Below are 22971 nucleotides of genomic sequence, written 5' to 3'. Positions count from 1 at the left end.
TCTCTTCTTCTCACAATCCCTGTACCCCAAATTCTCTTCTAATATACTGTGAAGAAAAAAATAGAGAATAACATTTGTTTTGTGGTGTGTATTCACAAAAGAAGAAGTAAGATTTGAGAAAGACAGTAGCTTTTGTGTTGGTACTTGCTGAAGGTCATGAGAGTTATTTGAGATACTTAGATGGTTGGGATAATTTTCTGGTTTCTAGCTCCTGGGTTTGGCGATTGCTAAAATGATATTTCTACATAAATGGGGTGTATATATTCTCTAGAAAAACTATCCTTGGTATAATCTGGGAATGACTGCATGAATTTACCCTAAGTGACTTAAATACATTTAAGTCAACTCATAAAATATTTGCCTGTGAGCCCCTAATGTATGTTTACTTATAAATTATACAAAAGTACACTCGTGCTAAAATGCCATATACCCTATAGTACATACTCAACAATTTGAATTAACATCAATAGCATAAAAACATACATAAATGCTGATTGTAATATTTTCTGCTCATATTCCCTGAACTTCACACTCAATTACACATCCTACTTGTAAACTTATACTTTAGACATCTATGTTAGGATATTAACTTTGCCTTTACCTAGGCAGATAAGCTTCTGTCATAGTGAAAACTACTTTAGCTGCTTTTTCAAGACATTAAATCAAATTTCTTTATCTCCAAGGCTGAATGTGTAGCCTAACATATAGGAGGTGTACAATAAGTGATAAAAGTGTTTAATTAATGATAAAGATTAATCCATAAGATGCTTCATAAACTTTTAATTTTTTTTATATATGTCTAATCTCTTACACAATGTCTTCATATTTTATTACATCACCATTTCTACTATATCGCTAGTTGGGAGTGGTTGTAAGACACGCTGGAATGTGAGGTAGGGACTATGGATCTAGAGCTAGTAGGGCTAAATCTCCCCTGAAAGGCTGGTCCCCATGACAGATACCTACCCACCTCAATTACTATAGTAGGAGAAATGGTAAAATGTGGGTTAATATGGAACATTCAGTGGCATCTGGGATAGCAGGTGAGGAACTGGTGGTAGTGGCCCCTGAATAATGATGAATCTTTTATCTAGACAGATAATAGTACGACACTAGGAACAGTGTGGAGAAAGGGAGAAACCAGCAGAGACACATTTGAATTGAATTTCAGGGAACAGCTGTGTCTTAGGCCCTTTACTTTTACTCTACACATCTACTTTGGGAACTCTTTTATAACCTCCAAGCTAGTAAAGTACCACAGTAAGCCTGTACTCCAGACACACACACTGAGTGGCCTACGGGGCAATTCCACTAGCTGTCCTGCAGGCACTACTGTATACCACTATTTACATGTTGTATGCAAGAGCTTTCTCTCAAACTTGCAGGATCATTCTTGGTCTCATTGAACTTTCAAGTTCCAACCTCGGTGCATTGAAATCATTTTACACATTACAACAGATCAACTTCTATAAGCAAAATTTGGATAATATATCCTGCCTCCTATATTCTGAATCTTTGTGTGCTCCCAAACTCATATGCTGAATCCTAATCCTCCAGGTGATAGAATTAGAAAGTGGGGTCTGGGAAGGTAATTAAGTCCCCGAAGGCAGAGAACAGAGAAAAAAAAGCAAGCTCTCTTATGTCTTTTGATAAGGGCCCTGGTCTCATGATTTAATTACCTCTCAAAGGCCCCACCTCCTGATATTAACATAAGGGATTTGAGAGTTCAATTTAGGAATTTTAGAGGCCATGACACTGAGTGACAAAATGAGATGTGATTACTGGACGGCTCCTCATGAACCAAGGTTGATCAGTTAGACCCAGGTATATGCAGCAAGGGTGGGCTAAGAGAAAATTTGGGGAACTCTCAGGGGCCAACAGGCAGTTTCATGGGATTCTGATCACCTCACGGTCTCTAGGAGACCTGAGTTTGCCTACAGAAGCAGGATAGCTTGAAGTCAGACAAACCTGAGCTCTAACACTAGCAATGTAATCTTAGCATTTCACTTCCAGAGCTAATGTAAGAATTCATTGATACAGTTTGCAGAAAGTGTATAGTATGATTACCTATTTTAATGTACCCTTGTGCTATAGTCACATAGCCATGCTCAACTTTACCCATAGAAATGGAGTTCTATCAATGATACATCTAGAAAAAAGGTCAATCATGTGTACATTTTTTTCGGTTTTGTTTACATTATTATAATTTCTTTCTTTTCCTAGAGTCAACAAATAAATCTGTTTAGTCTTTCTTCAACTGAATTCTGCATTTTGTTCACAATGAAAGAACGGCATTAGTTGGATATATTGTTAAAGTACTTTTTACCTGCAAATTACTTTAAACTAGTTATTTTTGGCTCATCAGATTAAGTAACAATCAAATGTCTAATTTATAAAGGAAGACTTGATCTGCTTTTAACTTTGGACAACAAGTCACCTCCTCACAGATGGCTTTGGCCCGATGAGGCACGCACTCTTCCAAGAGGTCAGACTGGGACCACCGGAGCAGCCCGGGCCTCCTCCGGGGTCAACTGCTGCCCTGGATTCCTCTAGTGGACTCAGGCAAGTGCAACTGGTTCTACCTGATGGGGATCCTGTTTGACCGACCTAAAGAGCTTAAAAATAAAAAGAGATGAAGAGATTTAACGCTGAACTGGGGGCCAAAGTTACCGAAGCACAACGGGAAAGTTAGACACTGCAGTACTTTTTTGTTTCTCCTCCTCCACCTTAAAAGGTCTTTAGCTTCCTCGGGGCGTTCCCATAGCTTCCTCCAGTTGCCTGGGGGGTGGGGGGCGGGGTGCAGCCTCTGAACCAGGAGTTGGGGCAACTTTCTGGCTGGTTGGGGGTGGCCTGGACAGCCCCGGTATACACATCGCTGGCCTGGGGAGCCTTTGCCAGCCTTGTTCGGCTTTGGCCTCCTGACCCAGACAGCTCTAGGCGCGAGGGAGCGAGCGGGCAAACCCAGGCCTCGCCGCCCCCAGCATCGGGCGGGCTGCCAAGAGTTCGAGCCTCCCGGATGTGATGAAAAGGAGCCACCGAGGGAGAGGTGTCTGAAGATTGTAGCAGTGGTGGAAGCCAGTGGGGAAGAGAGTTAGTGGGGGTCAAAAGTCCCGGAGGGGAGCCGGCCAGAGTGTGCTGGCTGGAAAGGGGGCGGAGTGCGCGCAGTCAGAGCTGCCGTCGCCGCCGCAGTCTGGGCTGAGCCACAGGAGGCGGGAGGGAAGCGCAGGGGCGGCCGCGGCGTCGCCAGGCCACCGGGGCGATGCGGGAGCCGCGCTGAGGGCGCGGGCGGCGGCGGAGCGGGAGCGACCCGGCCTGCGGAGGTAGGTGGTGGTCTCGGGGGGCCCCTCCCCAAGCTGGGTCCCTTGGCCGAGCCCCCGCCCCACTTGGGTCCCTCCCACCCCCCGGATCCCGCCGCTGTCACTCGCGCTCCAACAGTTTTCCTCGCTGGTTCAAATCAAAACTTCCCTGGGGTGGAGTTCGGGGGAAGGGAAGCGGGGGCGGAGGGACTGTCCCGCAGGGCTGGTGAGCTCTTCTCTAAAATTCTCCCTCCCCCTGCCCCCCTAGCAGCAGCGAGTGCCCTGCGCCCAGCACCTCCGCGCCCTGCTCCGTGTGCCCGGCGAGGCGGCGGCGCAGCCCATGTCCGGCGCGGGTGAAGCCCTGGCTCCCGGGCCCGTGGGGCCACAGCGCGCGGCCGAGGCGGCGGGCGGAGGCCGGCGGGGCTCCCCGGCCCAGGGTGAGTGCGCGCTCCCGAGGGGCGAGCTCCTCTGCCGCTGCGGCAAACGTGTCGCCCGGTACTGGCAGGAGGTGGGGACGAGGGGGAGGTTGGTGCTCCGGGCACGGATTCCCGCCTCTTCGTCGGGAACTTTTGCATAGTTCGCGCTACTCGAGCAAGTTCGCCCGGGATTCCTGCCCTAGATCAACAGCCAGATAGGAGGGCGGGATCGGCTGGTCCCTCCACTCCGCCTTCTTTTGGTTGGGGAGAAACTGGGTGACAGGAAGGCTTCTTCCTTAAGCGTGTGGTTTTCTGGGCCTCACATTTAGACGTGTGTGTTCCGAACATTTCTTTAGGCCTCTTCAGTGCTTATGTCCTCTTCAGATCCTGCCTTGCTGCCTCTCAGCAAGCGCGCTCTCTCCTTTCTATCTTTCTGTTCCTTAGGGCTCCTCTGCAACCAGGCTGATAATCCAGGTTTCTGTGACCAATTACTTTGGAATGGCTCATGCATATGTTTTCAATGACTATTTTGTTTTGAAATAAACATGTTTTAAAAGAAATGCTTTCCAAGAATGAATTAACTACTTTATGTTCTTCCAAAGGGAAAATGTTCCTGTTACTGAAAAACTTCCATAACAAGCTTTTAACAAAGCTAGTGTCTCTTGAAGGTAATATACATCGGGATTCCGTTGGTGACAGAGCAAGGGCTATGCACTTCCCTGACATAGTCTTCTAAGGATGGTTCTGAGCTAAAGAGTTCTGACACTGATATGCATTAGATAATTTTCCAGGCCTCAAATATACCACCATATATACTTGATTGTAAGCATATCTGATAGCTCTCTTCTCCCCCCACAATAATGTAATGAACTACTTGGAATTTTTTAAAGGCAAGAAATGAAAAAAAAAAATGAAGTTAATATTCAAGCCCCAGTAGATAAAAGCAGAAAACATCCGTGGTTAAATTAAAATGTTCTGGCATCCAGGGCTGTTAAATTGAAATACGTTTATCATTTTCTTTGAAAGAGTGACTCATTTTTTGCTAAACATAGAGAATAAAAATGGTTAGCTGCAGAAAAGCAGAGAACTAGAATGATAAACATATGTTTTCCCAGAAGCAGCCCATGTTCTACACATTGCATTGTCAACACAATCATTTTCCTGTCATTAGGCATGCCCTCAGTAGTCATATCGACTCATTGATGGGCTGTTTGTGCTCCCACTTGAGCTGTTAATCACTATTGTTAAACAATGCTTATGTCAAAAATTAACATCAGACACCCAAGGAAAACAATTTGATTTTAAATAGGTAATATGTACAATAGCCAACTTAAATGATATGCGTTTTTAAAATCAGCTGGAAGAACTTGCGGTGGTACTTCATGCCCCTGTGCTACGCTAAGCCTTCTGGCATCACGTGATCTGACTTTAAGAAGCAGAGCATCCACCAGGGTCTGAAGGAGAACGCTTTCTGCTTACATCACTTGCCTTCTCAGCGTGGAAACTCTTCAGCTGTATTGCTCCTGGAAATTAGCTACAGCATTAGTTTAACTTTGACTCAAAACTTTCTTTAAATAGAGATCAATTTAATTATAGGTCTAATATAAAATTGATTGTTTTTTTAAATCTTCATATCTCATTAAAATATTGTTTCAAGCAGGTAGATTTCATAAGGTGTAATTAAAGGGGAAAAATTTGGAGTGAGTAGGAGAAAGGTTCAGGGTGTAGTTTCCCAGGAACAGGTTGGTTTTGTCAATAAAGATGTTTGCGAAGAAGCTTTTCTTGAAAGCCATTTTATTTTTGGGCCCCTCTTTGAGTTCTTTTACCTCTGTCTTTGGATTCTTTATCAGTTTTTCTGAAGGACAGTTTAATAATGCTGTTGTAGAAAGTCACTGCTTAATTAATTGAAATGTAACTTTAAAATTCTATACATTAAAGTCAATGAGAAAAGCAATGTTTTAGGAAACTTAAAAGAAAAGATTTCATAAACAATAAGGTTATAAAGAAGTTTCCCCCTACAAAGTCAAACATATATGCACAGTAAATGCATAAAGATATATAACCCATACATATATTAGTATGTTACACTGAGCTATCCATACTTTAAACCAAGGCATGGGACTTGAAAATTGGAAGTGATTTTAGGAATCCTCTAGCTTGAATTCTCCATCAAATTTAGGATTCCATTTGTATCATTTTAGGTGGTGTTTGAAAACCTGTAGTCTACATTTTAGCTCTAAGGATTAAGTTTAGCATTAAGGTTTTCCTTGCAAAGAGTATAGCTCTGCTTTCTCAAAGTCTTACCTTTTTTATCATGGTTCTGCAAGCTTTAGTATTGGAAAGCAGTGCAGAACATGAAACATCTTTCCTGTGTGTTCCAGAAATTGTTATAGAGTAAGGACGTAAGCTCATATGTGCTAGGCTGTAAGAGGGAACCAGGGCGGATGTCAGAAAAGAGGGGGAACTAGGATGTCAGAGAACTGGGGAACTCAAAGGGCAAAAGGCTGTAGCTAATTACTGTAATGTGGGTTATCTTCTAATATTTCAAGATACACTGGAAATCTGAATTTTTATTTATCATCTCTCCGTTTTTAAGGGTTGGCAAATAGTTAAGTATAATTTTTGTCCAGGCTAAACTAAACTCACACAACTGCTGGCTGGATGTGCCTCTGAGCAGCTGATTTTTTATCTTTGGTATTGAAAATAGAAAACAAACATGTAATTACAAACTATTTTGCTATTTATGACTAACTGCTGAAATACTGAGTTACATTCCTGTGTGAATCCCCATTCAAGTGCCTTGAAGGAGAAATTGGGAAAAGACAATTTTAGTTTTAAGAGAGAATAGGGTCTTTTCATTTGTGGTCCTTCCAACTGTTTCTTTTAATTGAGCATTTTAAACTTTATTGTGTCTTCAGGCAGTATTGAAAATCTAGGTGTTTGTTCTTTTTCTTCTTTTGGTACCAGGGATCGAACTTGGGACCTTATGCTTTTTGAGGCAGGCAGAGGAACCATTGAGCTAAATCCCCAGCCCAATATTTGATGTAATAGTTTCAAGAATACATATATTCAAAAGCCTTTTAATTAAGTGCTTCATTCATAAGTTTGTAACATATAACTAGAGGGATCTTTAGAAATAATCTAACCTGTTCATGTTTTAGAGGCGGGAAAAGACTCCCAATGAATTTAAGGGACTTGCCCAAAGACCCACAGAGTCAGTAGCGAGAAATCAGGCAGAAGCACAAATTATACAATATATGTCATAATAAATGTGGTTGTAGGAAAGAATCAATACAACTTTTACATAGGTGGTAGATGCACTGAAGTTAATAGGCTTTGGATACTGTGAATCACTTGAGCCTGTTTCTGTCCCAGCCCCCACCCCATTGCATTTGCCAAGATGTAGACAGTTGGACTCTGAGTGCTGGAATATACTTTAATGTGATAATGTGTGATTTAATGCACTCTTCTCTCTTGGGAGAGTCCTCTGAGACTATTAGGCGGACTTTTCATAGCAGGATGCAAAATGCCAGTGAAGTTAATTAAAAATAATCTAAAATAGAAGCCAGGGAGAGGGAGGATCTTCAAGTTGAAATTACATAAGAAGAGCTTTGACTTAGAAGCTTAGCTGGGTTGTCAGGAGTTTACAGGGGCTAATCAGATTTCCTTTTGAGGAAAACTGTTTATTTCAATTTAGGTACTGTGCCTATACATAGAGTATCTGTATTCTATTTTTATCATGTTTTTAATCTTTTTAAGGGTAACATTTCTCAGAATGTGTCATCTTTTGACAGCTTCTGTCCCTGGTTCTCAACTGGGGTTGACTTGGGCCTCCAGGAGACATTTGGCTCTACCTGGAGACATGTTTGACCATCCTCACCGGAGGCAGGGTATGTAATGTAGCATCTAGTGACAGGATCCAGAGACACCGCTTACCATCCTGCAGTGTACAGGATAGGGCAGGTCTGCCACAAGTCTGGTCCAAACTGCAGAGGGCTGAGATCGCCAACCCCTGCTTTCCTTTTCTCCCAGAAGCCAGTGACATTTTAACTTCACCGCAGACATATAGAATTACAGGCTCTGGGTATAAGACCAAAAAAGGTGCTCAAAATGTTCCTACATTTTATTTGAGAGCCATTAAATCAGAGGCTTTTATTTGTAAAATGACGTGTTAAATTAAGGCTTTCAAGAACAGACAGTTTTTTTTTTCTTTTTTGGAGAAGTTTTCAGCTCTAAAACAAAGCATGGGATGGTAAATAAATAAGATTTCAGTGCTGTCTTTTACCACCTAAGTAGATATTCTTGTTCTGCTATCCTACACTTCTCTTTGGAGACCTCAGCCAAGAACACAGCAAAGAAAGCAGTCCTCAATTTTTAGATGAGTTGTGTTCATTTGTAAGTTGGACTTTTGGAAGCTAAATCATGCTTTCTTATAAACACAGTAGTAAATTATATTTAGTTCCATAATAAATCTCAAAAGATTGTGGGGATTAAATTTTATTAAGTTTTTTATTCTTATAATGATAAATCCCAGAGAACATACTAGTGCAATACTGGTGGCCACATCTAAATAAGGACAAGTTTAAACTGAATGGAAATTGGTTGAAACTGATTGAGGAAGGGCAGGCTTAATTAGCAAAATAGAGGAAGACTTCTCTGGATTTGGAAGAGGATTTGGAGGCATTTTCAAGGACCTTAAAACTTGCAGACTTAATTTTTTACGTGTAAAGGAACTAATGTTCATTTTACAAGTTTAGTTCTAGATGTGTAAGGCATATTCATTGGGCACGTTTATTTTCCATTTGCTTACAAAAAGAATCAGATGAACAAGAGAAGCATGAAACCAGGCAAAAACCTAAGAAAGGATGGAGGGCAATAGGAGAAATTTAGGAAGAAGGAAAAAGAAAAGGAGGAAGGGAGGGAGGGAGGGGAGGGGGAGGGTAAAGAAAAAGTTAAAGAAAAGCACATCTGTAAATTTAAGAAGCATTTGAAGAGGTTGAACTGTTTGAGCTGAAAACTGCACAAGTCTTCTGAGAGACAGTAGCATATTGTGAGTTGAGTATGGGGCCAGCATATTAAAGAAATAGGTAGCATAAGAGAGGCACAAAGAAAGTGTGAGGACAGAGCTTGAGAGAGAAAAGCATGTCTAGCAGGGGGTTTAGAAAAACATCAAGGAAAAGTTTTAATGTGAGTTGGACCAGGGAGCATAGTTGTAGGACTCAGCCCTGTGGAGATGGATGATAGAAAACAAGACTTGGAAAGGATGGTTACAGAATGTTGGGACTTCGCTAAGAACACTGTGAGGGTTGTAGCAGGAGCAGAGAAGGAGGGTAAAAGACAGGGCAAAGTCAGTTTGGACAGCCTCCTGATTCTCACACGGAGAAGATTTGTGTCAACAAGAATATTTTTTGGTTGGCAGTGATGAGTCTAGAAGGTTCTTTGGCAGGAGAACCAAATTGGTGTTTTTAGGAGATAAACCTGGTGGCAGTTTAAGGGATAATTTTGGAGGAAGGAGGAAGACTGGAGGTGGCAGTTATCCAGGAGGCTATTCCAGTGGACTGACGAGGATAAAGGACCTAGGGCAGCACCAGTGGGAATGGAATTGTACAGATAGATTTAAGGACAATAGCAACACCAAGATAGGACTCTGTCTAGCTTCACAAGGCCCTTTGAGGACATTGATTTTTACCTACTCGTCTTTGAATCTCTGGAGACCAAGCACATTGTTCACATTTTATGAACTGAACTGATATGGTTGGTTGAAATATTTAACATGGGAGATAGTAGAGTGGTAGAAATTTAAAGTAACACATAAAGGTGCTGTGTAACCTGAGCAGAAACCAAGTGGGACCTGTTGAGTCTTTTGACTTGGTAGATTCTGGAAAATTTATCTCTTGCCATGATAGCCAATAGGTGGCTGGAAATGAGGTTTTGTAGCTGTGATGAGGGTCAGGGTCAAACTCATCCACTAAAAATTCACTTGATGGATGGGCACAGGAGTGAGGGAGAAGTGAAGACCAAATTTAGGGAAATGGCTACAGTTTAGGAGAAGTAGCAAAAAGAAACAAAAAACCTTCATAATGATTCTCATAAAAGTGTTTGTTATTTGGTGCTTATGAAAGGTACAAAAGAGTTGCTGTTGTTGAAGGAGAAACAAAACATGTTGAAGACTTCTCCCAGCTGTCTTGATTGAACATGCTCACCACATTTTAAAGTTAGAAACCGATAGAATATAGGAAGATCAAAGATGACAAGAGATTGAGGAGCAGTAGTGGTGCAGTGAGGTGGATATTTAAAACTGTGTGGTTATGATTTTGAGAAAGAATTCCTACCAGTCTTAGGAAAGCTTTGAGATGGGCAAAAGAAAAGGATAGGTGATAATTAAGAAAAAATTTGATATAAAAGAGAGAGAGGCTATTGAAAGCCTAGATCTTCTCAATAAAGTATATGGTGACATTTGCAGAGAGCAAGGGTGGTTAGAATGAATAAAGAAATTTGAGATGTGTGGAAAAGATTTGGAAAAGTGAAGAATTCAAAAGGGAGTCAATCTCTGGCAAACAAAAGCTGCTCATTAATACTGAGGGCTTAACTGAGAATGCGTGGCATGAACTCTTCTGGACATGGATCAGCATGGTTGATTGCCTTTCTCAGAAAGAAGCATGTGGGAGACTGGGACCAAAAACAGAGAATGGAGTTTGATCTTAGTGTAGGTTTAGGGACTGGCAGGGTGGAAGCAAAGGCAAGACAAGGGACAAATATCACACAAGTCTGGGGAAAGTGCCTTTGTAGTCATTGGTCTTGTTTCCAAGCTGGGTAAGGGAGCCAGAGAGACCAGAAATGCAGTTGGCAGGCTAAGACTTGTGGTGAGCAGAGATTGTGCTTGATTAGCTTGTTTGCTCAGTTCATATACGAAGATTTAATATATGTGATCAAATGACCTTTACAGGGCTACAAGGGAAGCTATGGAATTTTCGGGTGTGTATGGGCTTTTCCTGTTTCTTTGAACCTTATTTCCTGGATCATTTTGAGGTGATTTTATGGAAAGTAGGCCAAATAACAGAGTGTGATTATTTCACTAGCTTTATATTTTTATAGTAATAAAACTTAGGAAGAAAATAAGGAAACATAAATTGTCACAATCTAAAGTTACGCCATTTGCAAATGGAAACTTACGTAGAAGAGTAACAAACAAAAGAGGAAAAAGTTAATTGAATTTTTTTTCTGAGATAATGTCAGAATTCTCCTTTATAAAGGCAGAAGATAAATCAAGTGATTTATGTTTCTACTTCTAAAAGTCTTTTTTCAGTTTTTATTGTGGGAAGACTGCTGCCGGACGGTCTAGATTTTATATTCTGGATCACTTTAAGTGTTGGTGATTCATTGGAACACACTGAAAATGGTTCAGCTCTTCTTGGTCCGTGCTATGCATATGAAGCAGTGTTTTTCGTGTAATTCTCCTCTTCCTTCCTCCCTTCTCTATCTTTCTCTGGCTTGCCAGTAACAATGTACTGAGGTGGATTAAACTTTTAATATCATCTTTTTACATTAGCACACATGTCGTCTAGGAGGAAACCTTTTGAACTTTGAATTTTTGAAATTGAGTTATAAGTTATATTTTATAGATTACACTTACAGTCACTTAGGGTTTACTAAGTGAGAACTGTGAAAAGAGTTATTTTAACAAGGTTTTAATTCTGTTTGTGGTTTCTACTTGCAATCTACTTCTGTTTTTGGATTCACAGTCATGTGGTCTAAAGAAAGATGATTCACATGCATGTATTTTTCTGCCCAAGTTTTTAGTAGTCCCAGGAATACAGTCTGAAATAATTTTTTTAATGCTAGAACATATTTTTGACTATTGTGACACCTGGAAGAGAAAACCTTGTCCATAAATATCTTCTGTATGCCTACTATTGATAAGGTCTTATAAAGATTAAGAATTCATAATACTTAGTTGTGACCGCAAAGATTTGTAAACTAGTTTAGAGAAGATGAGATATGAATATCTACTAAATTCAATTTCAGTTCCTTATTTAAATATCAGTTCAAGATTGCAACCAGAACATGTGGCAGATTAGTTGATGGCCAGTTGTCAATTCAGTGGTAGAATTTTGGAGCTTACACTTTAGCGCTCAAGAGAGAATCTCAGGATGGCAAGGAGTCAGTTTTGTCAGGGTTGAGCTGTGAGTGACCTCAGCTGAATAATACATAGATTGTAGCTTTAAACAAAACTTTTTTTTTGAATTGCTCAAAGCTCTGAGCACTAAAAATAAGGCAACCTGTGGTCCAACAGGTGTCAGGAACTCTGAGACTAGACATCAGAGTATGACGAAAACAGCTTCCCCTCTTTATGTTCTCTACATCTAGGGACAGTCCTTCTGCTCTTTCTCATGGTGGATCAGCTTCTGATCCTCGGGGTCTCTGTGAACATAGACTTACCTATTCTTATTTCTTGTGTTACTCGAGCAGCATGCAGGATCTTTCCTAAGTTTTCTCAAAGGGTTTTACTGTTCATTTATCACTGATGAAATGTGCAAACATGGGAAAGCTTAAAAAGTATTACTAAAGGAGGAAAAAACAGAAACAGAGCTTTTGTAAATAGGGAGGGGTGGAGGGGTAGAAGGGAGGGAAGGGGAATGGGAAAAAACAAAAAACTAAGATATATCATGTACAGGTACAAATTCCCAATGGTGAATGTGATCATAATGTATACCTAAAATGTACCAGTAAAGTTAATTTTCAAAGAGTGCACAACATTAAAATATGTACTGTGTTAAAATAACTAAATCAGTTTCTCAACAAGATGCAAAATGATTATAATTCTTGATCTAAGGAGAAATATATTTAGTCTTTCTGACAGGACATTAACTCTGATTAGGGAGAGGAGAGATTGAGATGCTGGTAGTGCCTTCCCTAGGTGGAAACATACAGAATTGAGAAAAATTGGGGAGTTGTAACTGGCAATATCTTGAAATTGATTTTCACTGGGACAAGGGAAATAAGGGGAAACTAAAGAGTTGATGCTGTTTCCGTGGCTACCTTTGTCCAAGATACAGACCACAGATGGAAAAACAGGCAGGGAGAGAAGAAAACTGATGAATTTAGGGACTTGTGGAATTTCAACTGCTTAAGATGGTATATCCATGTGGAATATCTAAGGTAACGGGTCTGCATGTTCTCCTTCTGAAAGCGACTGGAATTGTGGAAGGTAGCGTGATTACAAACATGGCAGAGCAGAAGAGCTGGGCAGGTGGGCCCAATGGAAAATCCAAAGCATGAAGCATCCAGAGACAGGAAGGAGAGACTAGAAGGTATGAGCCTAGGTGAGTGAATTATATGAGAGCCCAGGGGTGTGGGGCTTTGTGAGAAATAACAGAGAGGACATATCTCTTGACCTCAAAGTAAATCATATCCATCATTCTAAAATGTAAGAAATACATTTTGATGTACTTCTGATTCACTTACTATCTCATTTGTACCTTTACTACTATTTAACATGATTCTCTCCAGTGTCTCTTATTTATTTACTTCAGGATCAGGCTCTACTCTGAAAAATGCCTTTGCCAATTAAATCATCTCCTTTTGTTCACTTTTGATTTTCAATGGCCTCCATTCCTGGAATTGTGCCAAATAAGGGTTCAGCCTTTAACCAGAGAACCAGAGAAAGTGTTCTAACTAAAATAACTCTAAGAACAGAAAATATTTTAAAAATTGGAACACTTTAAGAGTGATTCTGTAGAAAATGTAAAGATCAGTGTGTCTCCACGTGTTCAAAGAGGAAGATGTTGGAGTCCTCCATTAATGAGGTTCACAGACTACTACTTAAGGGAACTGGTGATATGGTGTCTCTGGGTTTCAGCAGTGAGATGCTCTTATGTGATAGATAGCTTTCTAGATAGGATTAAGAAGACTTGTAAGCAAGAGGTATAACTCAGTGTAGAGTGCTTGTCTAGCCCTAGCAAGACCCTGGGTTCAGTGCCTAGTACCACCAAAACAAAACAAAATCATCAAAATATCACCCTGCTGTGCCTATGCAAGTGAATAGAAAAGCATTGAACAAACTGAAGGTATTTAAAGAATGATAGAAAAACATGAAATGTTTTCTAATACGGCATTGTAGTATAGAGTGAGGATGAGACATCACTTTGCATGATTTGTTAAGCTGGTTTGCTTGGTTTTGCAAAGAGAAAAACATGATGAATTAGGGAAAACAATAGAGAAAATAGATTTTAGCTGAATGTCAGGAATGTGTACGTATAAGTAAGTAATCTCAAACTGGAGTAAACTATTTCTTCTGAGGCCCCTTCCCTAGCCCTGAAGTATTCTTGCCTGCTGTCCTTGGCCTGTACTGGGGGATGTTGAGTGTTAGAAGTGTTCATCTGAATTCATGTCATCGGTTACTCAAGGGACCTCTAAGAGTATAACTTTAAATTCCACAAGGCTGTGAATGCTTGGCTATAGCATGAATATTTTTATTGGCTGAGTAAATATAACTGAAACAGTACATATTTGAGGAAGTCAGAGTTTCTGTGCCTCAGGGTCAGTTATCCCAAATATATTCTTAAGATACAAAACTGTAGGGTTAGATATCAAGGAGTACCAGAGATTATGGAGATTGACACAGTGTGTTCTGGTGTCCCTGTCCGATTGTTATCTGACTTCCTTATCTTTTTTAAAAGTGGAAAGTGCAGAATTTCTCACCATCTTATTTATTTACAACCCTGATATAATTGCAATACATTTATAACTATGGTTGCTATTTATCTATTCTTTGCACATTCATATGCAATTACATATTATTTCTAACTTTTCTGTATATATATCTTCCTCTTCTTTACCAACTCCAAACCTGTAAACTAATTTGGTCAGTGCCATGTTTTTCATTCTTTTGAATCTAATCATACCATTAGCTCCTATGTACTTAAGAAACCTTTTCTTCAAAAGAATGTGCATTTTAGAATGAACTCAAAAGTCTTACCATTTTTCAAAATACTGATAGCAATGAATTAATTAAATTTAGTGATTTAAACATTCCATAAACATTTATAATGTGTTTATAATTACATAATAACTTTCTTATGTTTATAAAATTATGAATTTTTTTGGATATGCTCAATCTGTTAAAATGACTTGGTAATTGTAACATGTGTTTTTGGACAGTGAGATTTTAATCCATTTTACACTCTTAGGCAAAGTAAGTTTAGTTTGCCATTATTCTTTAAAGGTCATTAGGCTTGAGTGTTTTTTCTCTCTTTCTTTTTTCTTTTTTTGGATCCATGAAGAAATGAAATTCCAGAGCCTCAGGTCTTCCTGAAAGCTGTCTTATCGTTGGTTTTTTAAAGGTTACATTTGGGAAGCATTTGTAGACTATCCACATTGTTTAGAGCCTCTGGGAAATACAAACCCAGATTTTTTTATTTTTCCCAGAAGTTTTATGCTCAGATTACTGAGGTTTCATAAACTGGATTACACATACATTGTCTCTAACAATCTTGGCTTTTGAATGGAAGAATAAAAATTAAAATTGTTCAAAGCAATTTTCTTTCTAGATAATGGAGATCTGAGTGTAGATTTTTGAGAAGTAATCATCTACAGATTTTACAGATTATAAATGTTCTGTCATTGATTATCCTCTATGAAACCTAATTATGCAAAAGTTCTAAAATTTAGGCACAAAGAGAACTGCTTGTACTCCTTTCTATCAAAATATATTTTACACTGATTAAGCTTTATGAGGTTTTGTAAAGATTTCTGTTGAGCAATTTCATCTTTCACAAAGTAAGCAAATAAAATATGGATGACAAGTGGAAAACGTATTTGGTGTTTGGTTTGTGAATTTACACACAGTTTTGCCTATTTTGGCAGAATATTTGAAGTGGCTCAAGAAAGTCCATTAAAGAAAAAAGATCAGAACAGAATAATGGAAAACATAGGTAGCCTAGAAGAAGATTCACGGGGAAAAATCAGAATATACAGGTGTAGACTGTAGGATCAAACTCAGTAGTTAAATTTTGTTTATAAATTTGAGTGAAAAAGAAAACATTTTGCTAGAATTTCATTGTCCACGAGGGGAAATAAAAACAAAACTACACACAGACTCTCAAAAGAAGCAATACTTTTTCTTATTTAATCTGAAGACAGATTGCTCGCATGGATTTTCAAATAGCAGTTACTAAAAGAATACAGTCCTCAGTCTCACCAGCCTGCCTGTGACATGTTTATAGCAGGTTTTTACAAGATGCTTACTGTAATAACACTTAACACAATAATCCTAGTCACCGCAAATGAGCCTTTGCTATAAACCAGAAACACTCTGCTTTGTAGGCATGATTCCATGTATTTTGAGATCCACCTTCTGAGGTGGGTACTACTGTGATTCCAGTTTTAAAAATGAAGAATCTGATAAGGATTACCTTGCCCAGATTCCACATTATTAGTAGTGACCCCTGGCACCTTGATGTCAGAGCCTGCAGTCTTAAGCCCTTCTCTAGTAAAGAGTAAAATTTAGAGCCAGTGTTTCTGTTCTAGAGACCCTAAAGAGAATTACTTCATTCACAAGGAAGATTTCAAATATTTGGAACTTTACACTTGATCTTAGTCAAAAGGCCGAGAAGCGATATATTTGGAACTTTAAATGGCAGTGTTGTCCCGATTTAATGAGAAACTCTGGTGTGTTCCGAAAGTTGTCTTTTTTAAAGTGCAGTCAAATATCTCAAATATTTGACAAGCTATGTCTTCGTGAAGCAACCTTCTGAAGTCCTTCTGCTACCATTATTTGTGAAAAGCATTCAGCTATTGATATTTGATACATATTTGATAGGTTATACATTGATCGGACAAACTATTCCTCTTTAGTAGTTAGAACAGTTGACATTATAGAAAAAGTTAAGCTTACTCTTTTTACCTACAAACTGCAAGAGTAGGACTAGTTATTGTTTACCTGAGGGCAGATTTATATTCAAAATAAAGGACAGCCTACTAGTGTACCAAACTGACCAAGAGTAGAGTGTGTTTCCCTGTGGGCTGCAACTGATTAAAATTTTGAAGAAGGACTGAATAGTGCGGTAGCGCTCTCTCCTAGGTGGGATTGGAATTTACCTTTCCCTCTTCCTACTATAGTCTCTTATTTTCAATTGGATATCTGACTCAGAGAGTAACTCTGTTTCTCATCAGTAAAATCGAGCTAATGTTTTCTTCCTTATTATCATAAATGGTTTTGAAGATCAAATGAACATTATATATTAAAGTACTTTGAAACTGCTAAGATAGTACTGTAATTGCAAAAAAAATTTACCAATATTTTCTTTTAACAAAAACAAAAAGCGTTTTCATCTTTAAAACTTACCAAGCAACTACATACCAGCTGAATGGCTATCGATGGCATACATAATGTTTTATGTAAATTACTATCCAATTTATTAAATGTTCTTAATTTTTCTCTTGTTAATCACCTTTTAATTATTTGATTCCTCTAATTTGTAAAGTAAGTAATACTATCAAGGTTTTACATTTGGATGACTCCAGAGGTAAAATATTATAGAATTTTATATTAAATGGAAATTTTATTTACATGAATTTTTCCCATTCTTCCTTAGCAAGAATAATCAAAATTGGAGTAGACTGCTTCTTACTTTTTATGCTCTTTTTTAGAAAAATAGTAAAAAATAAAGCATATTGATTATGTAAGATAGTCATTTCTGATAGGACATATTACATTTAAATTGATCTTTTAGAATCTTTGTATTTTTTCTTTGGCTTTTTCTTTTGTTTAATTCATGCTTCTCACTTTCTTTGAGAATTACCTAAAATCCAGTGCCTTACAAAGGCTCTTCTATGACTTGCCCTCCTCCATTAGGAATACTCTTCCTAATGGTTGTAGGAGACCTGGTCTCAATTGTTCTGCCCTGTACTGTCATATTTACAGATTTTGAGAGCAGAAAGACCTTTGGAATCATGCAGCTCATTACTGACATTTCCTGAGGAAGAGGAGGAAGGGGATGGGGCAGGGTTCCAGTCACACAGCTGGCTGACCTTTGGGTCAGAAGTATGACCAGGGTAGTTTTGCCTAGTCTCTGTTTTGAAGTTGCTTGATTGTTTCATGTATGTGTGTTTTGGTCTCTCTAGCTGGGAGATTTGTTGGCAAGACCTAGCCTTTCCTCAGGCACAGATTCTTTCCCACATGTGTTTCCAGACTAGGCGTACTGGAAGGGGCAAGTGCCAGACCTTTGGGGGCAGATACCTATGGTGTGTGACTGACTGTCTTTTGGCATAGTTCTATATTAAAAATGTCTTCAACTTTTACTTTAATATATAAAGCACATTCTTTGATATGTTTTCTTCCATCTATTAGTAGAGCTGGTTAGTACTACAAATAATTCAGGATTTGTATTTTCTTGGTTGTCCTGACATGAAGACAGATATAAATACCTCTCTAAGAATTAGATGATTAGGTACATTTTCATTTTCTGATTACTTGAAATCTTTGGCAAGGTGATAGGTACCAGAATATAGATCTCAATACCCAAATGCTCTTCTCAGTCTTTTTTTTTAATAGTTATGGAGTATCAGAGAATAGCTTACTTAAAACAGTGGTCTTCAAACATGGCCATCTATCACGATTAATTTACCCTTCCACTCACCGTGCCAGCTGAACTAGGACCTCCGAATTTGGGCCCTGTGCCTCTGTATGTGTAAAGAGCTTTACAGGTGATTCTGAAACAGAGTCAAAGTAAGAACTTTGGTTTAGAAGAGCAGCACAGCTGGGATGATGGAGGCCCCTTTTAAAAAGAAAATTGCTGTTTCAGAGAGGTGTACCTATTTGATGGGTATGCAGAAATCTTATGGAAAGGTGCAAACTGATACTCTCCATCACTGAAATTACCAGATTGCCTATAGGCTATGCCCTTCCAGCCCACATACTCCTTAAAATGCAACTACAAATCTCTGTGTATCTAGGATGGGAGTGATAAACCAAGACTGTGCTTTTTGCATTTCAGTTCAAAAGTGACACAGCAACCTACATTGCTAATAGAATTCTGTTGTTAGAAATTGACATTTTAACATTATAATGAGTAGTGGTTGACCCAGACATTGAAAGTTGTAGTAAGGTTGATTCTGTGTTTGGATATTGTGGTGCCTGTCTTATAATTGTCTATTATTATAGTCCACTCTCTCTACAGCACATTTATTCAGTGATATATATATATCACTGATATTCAGTGATATATATATATATATATATATATATATATATATATGGCCACCATATATGAAGCTGCCATAGGGATATTCTGCTAAACTGAGCAAATATTAAAATGATACTGATGAAATAATATGCATGATTATAAAGTCACAAAATAGTCAAGTGGTCATGTGGTTCAGTTTATACAAGTAGAGAATTGGCAAAAGCCAGTTTAAATTTTTAGTTGGAATCTTTCTGAGTCTTGCTTTGGGCTAGGTGCTATAGGGTACAACAAAAGCCAGAGAGACCAACTTTTGAATCATGACGAGTTTTCAAAAGAGGCAAAGTTGGATGGATTAGTGATTGTGATGTAATAGTAATTACATATACTTTATTATGTTAATATAATGAGACAAAATGTTTTTTCTTTTCCTTTTTTGACTTAAGACAGACACTAGGGATGTTTTAAGTCTGCCATTAACCAGATAAAGAAGTGGTTTTTAAGAAAAAATTTGTCATAAACTATACCTTAATAAAAATTTAGAGTAGAAAGATCTTCCTTTTCCTCCAGCAGTGGGTTACGTAATTGTAAATGTGTGTATATGGATGGACCACATGGCATTTTCATTTATTCAGAGTAGAGTCGAGAGGGTCTATGTTTAGCACTCGAATATTGGACATGATTCAAGTATGAGTCAAGTGTGTCTAGAGGCTTTATTCATACCTATTTTCTTTTAGTCAGCAATGCTTCATAATGCCTTGGTTTCATGAATTAATTTTAATGGAATTAAACTCGAACAGCTCAAAATTATATAATTAATTTCATTCAGCTTCAATTAAAGTTACTAATTGAATCAAGCCTACTAGCATGACACCTGGCGGCTGGCAGCTACATAACAGTAGCAGCAAGTACGCGGGACCCTGCTGACAGGCTAGTTCATGTATACTAGTGAGTTTGTATAGAAATCTCTTTCATTGATAATCTCAGAAAGGCCTTGAGTTGGCTGTAGCAGTGGAAGATTTATGGACTTGCTTTAAAAAGTAAAAATTTTAATTGAAACTAACACATCATATGAAGATTACATTTTTCCTATGATAATTCTGAATAAATGTTACATAAATCTAGAACATATTGGTTTAGCATGCTTTTAATTTATAATTTAATGCTGTTTGAATATGATTTTGCTTTCTAAAAATATGTAGAGTTGAAGACACTTTCAGAGATCTCAGCCTCTGAATTTATTTTTAAGTTCATGTCCCTCTATCTATTTTAAAGTGCTGAAATGTATTTCGTGGCAGAAGTTTTCAATTGTTGTGAAATCCCCATGGTACCTGAGAAATTTTTGCATGTGCAGAAAATTTTCCTTCCACTGGAAATGTTAACACGGTTGACTAACAACTTCTGTTTGAATCTGTTTCCCTTCTTTGCTTCCATAGCTTGACATCATCCTGCTTCTCTTACTTTTCTAACTCCTTCCCAATTGTGCAGACTCTTTTTGTGACTTTTAGTCACTCTTTTAGTGACTTCATTAATTCAAAAGACTTCAACAATCGATTTTTTGGAAGAAGACTGTTTCTAGATTAACCTTTTTTTTTTCCTGGCTTGCAAATTCAAATATCCAGTACTGAACTGATCCATAAACTATAATTTCTATGAAGGAAGGCCTGGGTTGCATCTCATGATTTCTTGTATTCCCATCACCTTGTCCAATCCCTAAACATCTATCATGTTACACACATACTTATGCATAATCAGTAAATTATTCTCCTGATTTCCAGGTTTTGAGAGTCAACTTCAAACTAAGAACTTGGTTATCTTCAATCCTATACTCTTTATCTGTGCAAGCCTCTAGTGTCTCACATTTATGCGTTTTTTTCTATCTTGTTACTAAGTTAAATTCTCATCAACTGTTACATGAACTTTGCTAAGCCCTTATCCTGTGCTCCTTAGATGAAACCATATTCAGTGATTTACAAGTACATAAGAGTAGTCAAATTATCTGAATGAAACCTCTTCTCCCCCAGTTAAAGTAGAATTATTGGTGGTACAACCCAGGAATCTTTTATTTTCAATAAAACTTGCCAAGTTAAATAATGTGCAGTGAAGACTGAGAACCACTGTTGTGCAAAAGTTTATTAATCTTCCTAATACCTGGCTTTGCTTAGGCGTTTCATAAAGTTGCATTGGATACTTTCACTTATTTATCTTGTTTTAAAGTAGGTCCAGATTTTTTATCTTGGAATTCAATATCCACACTCTTTTTCTAATCAAGTCTTCTTCTTTTTATACCAGGGATCAAACCCATAGAGGCTTATCTTCTAATGTCCCCCTGAAAGTATTTCACAGCCCAAAAAGTTGGAACCTTTGCCCAAGTGTCTGCCTTTGGAGTTTTTCCATGCTGTTCTTCCACTTTTCTCCCATCTGGGCTTTTCAAAATCCTTCTAATCTTTTAAAAACCATCCAACATGCACCTTTTTTATAGTGTCTTTCTTGATCTCTGAATCCTGATGAGATTTTCCCCCTTCTTTTGAACCTCTTTAGTGCTCTGGGCCTTTCATAGCATGCATTTTACCTGGTGTTATAGGTTGCTTTTGTTTGACTTAACGTTCCCAACAAGACTTCACATTTCCTCACATACTGGCTTTCCCCCGAGAACTCATAAACCCCTGTATAAATCTCTCATCCTCAACACCCTTCTTCTCTGAGGATGTATTCTTTGACTTTTTTCCTAAATTTCTAAATTTCCTAAATTTCTCCAGAGAGAACTTGTACTTGCTTTCTGCCTCTGCACTACTCTGTCCCTCATTGAAATGCAGCCCAACTTTCATGTCCACCATTCATTGGAGTCCTGTCTCTTTTGATGCTTTCCCTGACATACTTGCCCCCTAGCTGTATAGTGGCACTCACTTTCATCCTTATGTAACCTTTCCACATTTCTTTATCATGGCAGATAACTTGCTATGTTAAAATTCCTTATTTACTAGAACCTTAATATATTATATTTACTGTGAACATTTCGGTTTCTTTAATGCACATAGTAGAAGTTCATTGAATAATTGCTATTGAGGCAATGCTTCTACTCTTGTTTCCTTAAACTGTGATAGAGACATTAAGAAAAATCTACAACCTATAAAACTAGAGAAAAGTATATAGCATTCAATGCTAATAAGTATGTATTCTTTTTTATTCAGAAAAATGTAATAAGGACCAAACTGAGAAAGATGTAACTCAAGCTACCAATAGACACTTAACATATGGAGAGACTCAAGACCGGTCCTTGTGGGGAAATTCTTCAGATGGTGAACTTGTCAGAAGTAAGTATTTTTAAGGAGAAAATGTGGGTGATTTGGGGATGTACTGTGATAATATTCTTTCAGTCAATGCTCATATAATTCTACAAATCTATAAATCAGGAGTTTACTTGAAAGTATTTTCAATAGTATTTTAAATTGCAGAACTAAAACTGGCATATAAATAGTTCTGTCAGCTGCCATCATTTCTTTAAGAAAAGAAGAATTGACTCACATGTGCTCAATTAGATTCTCAGAGAGATTTGTCCAAACTTCTTGGTTCCTTATTGAGCAGCAACTCAGTGGGAATCAGACAACTCTAAGGAAATGTGGACAATGCAACTTTGAGAAAAGAAAGAAAGACAAGTTATATATTGACGATGCAATTGTGATCTCTATTCTTACCATTGCGATCTCTATTCTTTTTGGTTTCAATTGTGTTATATCACCATTTGTTTGTGTCTTCACCTTGATACTCTCCTGCTTTCTGAAATTGCTCTGTAGAATATTATAGAAGCATCAGTATTTTGCTCTACTTTGAGAGTACCTTGAAATACCTGTGGCTTTGGTACTGTTCAGAAGCGTGGTGATTCTCTGCGTGAGATTCTGCTTGCGACCCTCTAGAGCCTATGTTCTGGTTGATAAGTTCCCCCAGGTGAATTTGAGATGAATTTGCCATACAATGAATTATATATAGCCAATATGTAAGTGTAAAGATCAACATAGAGTTCTTTTGAAATTTCTAATCAAGGTAACTAAATTACCATGTCTCATTCTCAGTTTTGCA

At 38.2% G+C, this 22971-nt stretch overlaps 1 protein-coding gene across 4 annotated transcripts in view; it reads left to right on the top strand.

Moving 5' to 3' along the window:
• The first annotated feature begins 2806 nt into the window (after window positions 1-2806).
• The window catches only part of Mdfic (MyoD family inhibitor domain containing), an 86849-nt gene continuing 66684 nt past the window's right edge, over window positions 2807-22971 (top strand). Inside the window, exons 1-3 of one of the 4 annotated variants that reach the window (XM_087204618.1) lie at window positions 2807-3320; window positions 3568-3733; window positions 22086-22208. In XM_087204618.1, coding sequence (XP_087060744.1) covers window positions 3637-3733; window positions 22086-22208 — 220 coding nt within the window. In that variant the 5' untranslated portion in view covers window positions 2807-3320; window positions 3568-3636. Of the gene's footprint in view, window positions 3321-3564; window positions 3734-12365; window positions 13036-22085; window positions 22209-22971 lie in introns of those variants that run through there. The other 3 variants (XM_004865271.3, XM_021244769.2, XM_087204619.1) reach the window with 3 other exon arrangements.

Source organism: Heterocephalus glaber, unplaced genomic scaffold (assembly GCF_053883595.1).
Source record: "Heterocephalus glaber isolate CG9 unplaced genomic scaffold, H.glaber_assembly_v1.0 deba00000546, whole genome shotgun sequence".
Classification (NCBI taxonomy): Eukaryota; Metazoa; Chordata; class Mammalia; order Rodentia; family Bathyergidae; genus Heterocephalus; species Heterocephalus glaber.
This window is presented reverse-complemented; position numbering and strand designations above follow the sequence as displayed.